Genomic DNA, 8552 nt, shown 5'->3' with positions numbered 1-8552 from the left:
TCAAAATTCAGATGCAATTTTAAACATTTTTCCTATTTACTTCTGTTATCAAATTTGCTTTGTTCTCTTGGTACCTTTTATTGAAGTATTGGTAGGGTAATAAGAGTTCAGGAGTGTGCACGTATCTTTAGTACTCTATGGCAACAGTGTTTTTCAACACTGTATAACAAAGCTACAAATAATGTTGCAAAACACTGCTGCCAGAGAGTACTAAAGACAAGTGCACACTCTTGGGCTCTTATGACTCTAACTACTTTTACTCTTCAATAAAAGATACAAATAGAACAATGCAAATTTGATAAAAGAAGTAAATTGGAAAATTGTTAAAATTGCATGTTCTATCCAAATCAAGAAAGTTTAATTTTGACTTTACTGTCCCTTTAAAGCTAAAATATGTCATTTCTGTCACAAAACTTGAGAACATTTGAACATGATTCTAACTGAATTGTATTTAGCAGAAGAAAAACTACTCTGAGTTTTAAACCATTTATGGGGAGGGAGGACTACTGATGAGACCACTTCTCCTAATCCTAGAGCTGATTCCAAATCTGCTCTCCAACCATAAAGACTTGTATAGACTTGTATACATAAAAAACATAGCATCTTCTGTCAAGCACCACCAGGTACATTTATAAAATAAGAAAAATCCCTGATGAATTTCATGATCTTTATCAGTAAGAACCTTGGTAAATATTATTGGAGCAGTGGTCACTATAGTTCCACTGGGACAGGAGACTACAGCAACAACCTGATGTGAAACAGTACAGAAATGTATTACATACATAGCATCTTCTGTCAAATGCAGGACCACCAGGTAAATTTATAAAATAAGAAAAATCCATGATCACTTTCATGATCTTTATCAGTAAGAACCTTGGTAAAGGTTATTGGAGTAGTGGACACCTCAAAAGCAAGAACCAAATAAAATAGAAATGAAAAGATTCCACAGCAATACAAAACAAAATTATCTGGATGAAGGAGAACACAAAAGTTTTTTTTAATCAAGCAGTGATTAAAATAATCCTCTCTTTAAGATAAAAATCACTAAGAGCTGTTACCATTACTAAAATACTTTGACTGGCAGCCAAATAAGAAATTACCATAATAAAAATGTTTTAAACAATACATTTACAGCCATCTTTGACAGATCATGTCTTAATCACAAAGAACAGCATTTATTGGTAGCAAACACTACAGCTTTAGCACTGAATATTTAAGCCATATAATTATCTCCATAAGAAAAATCGCTGTAGGAACTCAAGCCCCCAGGAGAACTGAAGGGGACTGCAATACAAGGAGACATTTCCAGCAGAAACAATTTCTATTTAGATATTTTTTTAAATGAAGTGCACTAAAAAGCTGACACACAGGCACAGTGCACAATGGAAATAAAAAAAACAGAAGTGTGCTAAACTGTCAGGCTCAACGCACACAAAATACCAGGCAATTCTCCTTTGAGCAAGGAACATGACAACCACCGACGATAGTTTTGGCCTTCTGTGGGCCTCATCAGTGCGGTGCAGCCATGGGTTGTCATGTTCCTTGTTCAAAGAAGAATTGCCTGGTATTTCGGGGCTAGACTGACCTTACTTGGCAGGATCAGACTGATATACTTAAGTAAAGTTTTCCTCTGTGAAAAGTACAACTGGACTAAAACAGGTTGCTCTGAGGTGGTAACTTGCCATAGAACTAGCTACTGAGCTGTTGTTAGTTCCTGGTAGAGCGCTTTTCTTTTTCTATGCAATGATGTGTGTAATGCCTATGTGTGTACATGTTTGTATGTGTGTGCACATATTGGAATCTACACACATCAGAAATATATAGTGATAAATAGTCTTTGCTAGAGAGTGCATGATAACCAGTGAGCATCCACACTCAGTACAATAAGTTCCACACCTTTATCAGCCAGAATAACTTACCACATCCTCCTGTCCTTTCCTCCAGTAAAACACAAAATATTTGAAATATGGTCCCAAGTCCTGTACATCCACAAACAGGTTAAGTCCTCTGGCTCGAAGCTGAATCACAGGTTGAGTTAGGTGAGCTGCAAACATACCATCAAAAAAAATGTATAACTAACAGACAAACTAACAAATGGTTACAAACCACAGTACAATGAAGTCTCTATGAGGCCTATTTATCAAATGTCTGTCGGACCTGATCTAACAGTGCGGATCAGGTCCGACAGACATCGCTGAATGCGGAGAGCAATACGCTCTCCGTATTCAGCATTGCACCAGCAGCTCACAAGAGCTGCTGGTGCAACGCCGCCCCCTGCTGACTCGCGGCCAATCAGCCACCAGCAGGGGATGTCAATCAACCCGATCGTACCCAATCGGGTTGAATTGTGGCGATTCCTCTTCACCTGCTAAGAGCAGGCGGACAGGGTTATGGAGCAGCGGTCTTTAGACCGCTGCTTCATAACTGCTGTTTCTGGCGAGTCTGAAGGCTCGCCAGAAACACGGGCCCACAAGCTCCATACAGAGCTTGATAAATGGGCCTCCATATGTGAACATTAAAGTGTTTCACAGGCTGAAATAATAGTGCCATAGTCTTCCTCCATAGACAAAAAGGACAAGATGAAATGGAATAATCATATATTCATATATTTGCATGACTTAATTTGTCTTTATGCGATTGGTATTCTTATTTTCCATAATATAAATTAATTGATGTAGTAGGCTGTCATAATAATACTGATAGACACCTCATACATGTGTATTAGCATAAAGGATTCCCAATAGTTTTAACAGCTTAACATTAGTTTTATTGCCATGATGTTATACCATTTTACAAACATTTCATATGATATAGTCTAAACAATCCAATATATATATATATATATATACAGTATCTCACAGAACTGAGTACACCCCTCACATTTTTGTAAATATTTTATTATATCTTTTCATGTGAAAACACTGAAGAAATTACACTTTGCTACAATGTAAAGTAGTGAGTGTACAGCCTGTATAACAGTGTAAATTTGCTGTCCCCTCAAAATAACCAACACACAGCCATTATTTTCCAGCACTGCCTTAACCCTCTTGGGCATGGAGTTCACCAGAGCTTCACAGGTTACCACTAGAGTCATCTTCCATTCCTCCATGACAACACCACGGAGCGCTCCCCCACCTTCCGTTTGAGGATGCCCCACAGATGCTTAATAGGGTTTAGGTCTGGAGACATGCTCAGCCAGTCCATCACCTTTACCCTCAGCTTTTTAAGCAAGGCAGTGGTCGTCTTGGAGGTGTGTTTGGGGTCGTTATCATATTGGAATACTGCCCAGTGGCCCAGTCTCCAAAAGGGAGGGGATCATGCTTTGCTTCAGTATGTCACAGTACATGATGGCATTCATGGTTCCCTCAATGAACTGTAGCTCCCCAGTGCCGGCAGCACTCATGCAGGCCTAGACCATGACACTCCCACCACCATGCTTGACTGTAGGCAAGGCACACTTGACTTTGAACTCCTCACCTGGTTGCTGCCACACATGCTTGACACCATCTTAATCAAATAAGTTTATCTTGGTCTCATCGGACCACAGGACATGGTTCCAGTAATCCATGTCCTTAGTCTGCTTGTCTTCAGCAAACTGTTTGCAGGCTTTCTTGTGCATCATCTTTAGAAGAGGCATCCTTCTGGGACGACAGCCATGCAGACCAGTTTGATACAGTGTGTGGCGTATGGTCTGAGCACTGACAGGCTGACCCCCCCACCCCTCTAATCTCTAATACATCTATTTCCCAAAGACAACCTCTGGATATGATGCTGAGCAAGTGCACTCAACTTTTTTGGTTGACCATGGTGAGGCATGTTCTGAGTGGAACCTGTCCTGTTAAACCGCTGTTTGGTCTTGCCCACTGTGCTGCAGCTTAGTTTCAGGGTCTTAGCAATCTTCTTATAGCCTAGGTAATCTTTATGTAGAGCAACAATTCTTTTTCTCAGATCCTCAGAGAGTTCTTTGCCATGAGGTGCCATGTTGAACTTCCAGTGACTAGTATGAGAGAGTGTGAGAGCGATAACACCAAATTTAACATACCTGCTCCCCATTCACACCTGAGACCTTGTAACACTAACGAGTCACATGACACCGGGGAGGGAAAATGGCTAATTGGGCCCAATTTGGACATTTCCACTTAGGGGTGTACTCACTTGTGTTGCCAACTGTTTAGACATTAATGACTGTGTGTTGAGTTATTTTGAGGGGACAGCAAATTTACACTGTTATACAGGCTGTACACTCACTACTTTACATTGTAGCAAAGTGTCATTTCTTCAGTGTTGTCACATTAAAAGATATAATAAAATATTTACATAAATGTGAGGGGGTGTACTCACTTTTTTGAGATACTGTGTATATATATATATATATATATATATATATATATATATACACCCAATACATATATTTATAAAACTATACCACATCGGTTCCAGAAAGTACGGCTACAAACACAGATTTTAGTTTCAGCTAATTCAAGGAAATATAAATCATGAGAAACCAAAAAACCATGAGTTGGCTCCAAACATCACCCAAGTCTACCATCTATTAACACAGACCAGCTGAGAGTCAGAAAACTCCTTCATCTGGAGTATCCATCCTCCTAAACCACCAATGAAGGGATGACTTCATATGGCAAGGAATCCACAGAAGTTTCAATCGATTACACTAATAAAAAGAAAAGAAGCAACCTCACACTTGACAGTGCAAAAGAGCTTTTTGCTAGATTAACCTGAAATCTCATGCTCTGAAGAAATGGAATTACCAAAGAGGACTGGTTATCAGCTTCTTCTATAGACACAGATTTCACAAAAACTATGTTAATGTAAGGAGTCACAGGGAACTCTTTGACCCTGAACCATGCCAGAGTAACTGATTATATGTTGGTCAAAGATCTGACAGCACTTACCAGCACAAATAAGGAAGAACCATAAACTCACATGCATTGCACAGAAAACAGAGGAACCTAAAAATATCTGAATTAACTAATTGTACTAGAACCATTGACCCCAAAAGAGAAACTGTTTACAAATGTCCAAAAATGATTTAATACAGCTCAAATGACTTAGCCATTTCAAGAGGCTAATCACAAAGCTCAATACAATAACTCTCAAAAATCACCTTGCTTACACTGTTTAAAACATTTGATAGTATAGCAAATGTTGTATTAACCCAATGTTGGCACTTCCCTTTAGGTGTTCGCTGCCAGCCCCGGTTCTCACAAACCGTGTATGTAAAACAGATATGTAGCAAGCTGGCAGCGCTATACCACTTCTAGGGATCAAAGCTGTCCACGTCCTCAGAGTCTCCAAAATTCTTCCACATCCAAAATAAAAGCTCACAATAATGCAGCAACTTCCAAACAGTTATGTGGCGCAAGTTTTAAACATACTCACAAGATATTGATGAGTAATAGACGTTTATTAAAAACCATCAACAGGACTTCATGGATGTAGCGTTAAAAGTTTATTGTTAAAAGCTCAACACGTTTCACCTACATAGATAGCCTTTCTCAAGAGCAACAAGTTAAAAGCAGTATTAAACAAGCTGTGTTCACCTAGCCTTACCCTCCATATATATATATAAATAGAGTATTTCTCCCTGCCTACCATCTTCAAGTCACACCCATCTACAGGTGTCTTGAATCAGGTTTACATCAGGGTTGTTTCTATCCTCTTCTGTTGTTGTGTGCCTAATAACTAACAAAGTGAATTGCCAATCAAATCTGACTTTCATATGGAAATTTGAGATATTTTAAATGTTGGCACACCTCAACAGGAGAGGCTTCCAATCTGTATTCATGGCCCTCTCAGAAACATCAACAATAAAAGCCATTTTCCTGACAATATTACGCTAAAAATTAAGATAGAGAGTGACATGTATAAAATACACCTGATACTTCAGCTGATCTAGTTATATATCTACTATGGAAACATTTCAATAATCGCCATTATAAAAAACATTTTATATACTAAAGCCCATACCCATTAGCAATTAGCTTGCGTATATAATAAATTTAATGTTTCTAATTACAATATGAAATGTGTTATTCAGTTTTACATTGACAATCAGCGCCCAATCTAAACACCTTCTGTGCCTGTGACGTGTGTGTAATTTGGCCAATCATAAGCCTTCTGACTTTTCAGTTCCCAATCGAGTAGTTAGAGTTACAGGTTCCTCAAACAGGTCCGTTGCAATGGCCGATCAAATGATTCTGACGTCACTCTTTCTGAACCAATCGGAGAAAGGTAACAATAAGAAAGAACATAATAAAGAATATAAAAATAGGCAGATCTATTTTTACAGATTATATTCGTACAGATTTCTTTTATACATTTCTGATTTTTCTTAACCGTTTTTTGTGTTCTTTTTTATGTTCTTTCTTATTGGTACCTTTCTCTCTAATTGGTATTTTTTCTCTAATTGGTATGTTTTTCTAATACTTGTATCTTTCTTATCCTTGGTTTTAAAAGATAAGTTTCTGATTATGGACGATGATATTTTAAAACATATTTGTACTGAGGATATCGTAGCCATCATACCGATTGGTTCAGAAACAGCGACTTTAGAATAATTTTATCGGCCAGTGCAACGGACCTGTTTGAGGAACTTGTAACTCTAACTACTCGATTGGGAACTGAAAAGTCAGAAGACTCACGATTGGCCAAATTACATACACGTCACAGGCACAGAAGGTGTTTAGATTGGTCGCTGATTGTCAATGTAAAACTGACTAACACATTTGATACTGCAAGCCTTTCAGCCTGTAACACAACGTCAGTCCCACTCTAGTAAAAATTACGTTTTTTCAAGGGACTTCTATAGTGCAACCATTACGACTTTTGCAAAGAGGCTAAAAAGCTTGCGTTCCAGCCTATAACGACAAGATCCATTTTGCAATCTGAGAGCAGTAGTTATGAGTTTTACGCTACAAAATTGTTACAAAAAACTCATAACTAAAGTGTTACAAAGTACACTAACACCCATAAACTACCTATTAACCCCTAAACCAAGGCCCTCCCATATCGCAAATACTATATTAAACCTATTAACCCCTAATCTGCCACTCCCGACATCGCTGCCACTAATAAAATGTATTAACCCCTATTCCGCCCATACAATAATAAAGATTTTAACCCCTATTCCGCTGCTCCCCGACACCGCCACCATTATAATAAGCCTATTAATCCCTAAACCGCAAGCCCCCCACAATGAAATATATTAAATTAAACTATTAACCCCTAAACTGAAAGCCCCCCACATTACAATAAACTAATTAAAACTAGTATCCCTTAAACCTAACGCCCCCCTTACTTTATATTAAAATTACAATTCCCCTATCTTAAAAAAAATTAAAACTTATTTGTCAAATTAAAAAAACTAAGTTTAAACTAACAATTAAACTAATATAACTATTAAACTAACTACCAATTAAAGGAAACTAAAATACACATTAAAAAAATCCTAACACTACTATAAAAATTACAAAAAATCTAATTACAAAAAATAAAAAATATAAGTTGCCCTAAGTTAAACAGCTCTTTTACCTGTAAAAAAAAACCCACAAAGACCCCCCCAACAGTAAAACCCACCACCCAACCAACCCCCTAAAATAAAAAAAGCTAACTCTAGCAAAAACCAAAGCAGCTCATTGCCCTGAAAAGGGCATTTGTATGGGCATAGCACTTTAAAGGGCATTTAGCTCTTTTGCATTGCCCTGAAAAGGGCATTTAGCTCTTTTATGAAAAGCCCAAACCCACCCAAAAAATCCTAATACTAACCCTCGAAGATTCACTAACTGTTCCTGAAGTCCGGACATCCAGGCGGCATAAGATCTTCATCCAGACGGCTCCATCTTCATACATCACGGGACCCTGCAGAGCGGCGATGCGCAGAGGCGGTAGTCCAGACGAAGGTCCAAGGCAGAGGTCCAGGTGGAGGTCCATCGATCCGACATGGAGGTCCTCTTCATGCGATCGTCAGCCGCACACTGAGGATTGAAATCAGCCAATAGAATCAGCCAATAGAATGAGAGTTGCTTAAATCCTATTGGCTGATTTGAACTGCCAGTAGGATTTTAGCAGCCCGAATTCCTATTGTCTGATTCAAATTTTTCAGCCAATAGGAATGCAATGGTACCCCCAGTATAAAAGGGATTCCTTGCATTTCAATCCTCAGTGTGCGGCGGACGGTCGCATGAAGAGGACCTCCATGTCAGATCGATGGATCTCCACCTTGGACCTTCGCCTCCGCGCATCGCCGCTCCGCCTCTGCAGGGATAAAGAAGATGCGGTCCCGCAATGGATGAAGATGGAGCCGCCTGGGTGAAGATGGAGCCGTCTGGATGAAGATAGAGCCGCCGGGATGAAGATAGTTCAAGCAGGACTTCAACAACTGTGAGTACCTAAAGAGGGGTTAGTGTTAGGTTTTTTAAGGTTTTTTTGGGGTGAGTTTTTTTTTAGATTAGGGTGGGCACTCTTAAAAGAGCTGAATGCCCTTTTAAGGGCAGCAAAAGAGCTGAATGCCCTTTTCATGGCAATGCCCATAC

The 8552-nt window shown here is 39.0% G+C and overlaps 1 protein-coding gene across 2 annotated transcripts in view; it reads right to left on the bottom strand.

Annotated features, from left to right (window-relative positions):
- IL20RB (interleukin 20 receptor subunit beta) overlaps window positions 1-8552 on the bottom strand; it is a 133818-nt gene that overhangs the window by 81137 nt on the left and 44129 nt on the right. For both annotated transcript variants that reach the window (XM_053709758.1, XM_053709757.1), the window contains exon 4: window positions 1920-2044. In XM_053709758.1, the coding sequence (XP_053565733.1) occupies window positions 1920-2044 (125 nt within the window). The remainder of the gene's footprint in view (window positions 1-1919; window positions 2045-8552) is intronic.

The sequence above is a fragment of the Bombina bombina genome, chromosome 4 (genome assembly GCF_027579735.1).
Source record: "Bombina bombina isolate aBomBom1 chromosome 4, aBomBom1.pri, whole genome shotgun sequence".
Taxonomy (NCBI): Eukaryota; Metazoa; Chordata; class Amphibia; order Anura; family Bombinatoridae; genus Bombina; species Bombina bombina.
Note: the sequence above shows the minus strand (reverse complement) of the source record. Positions and strands in the feature narration are given on the sequence as shown.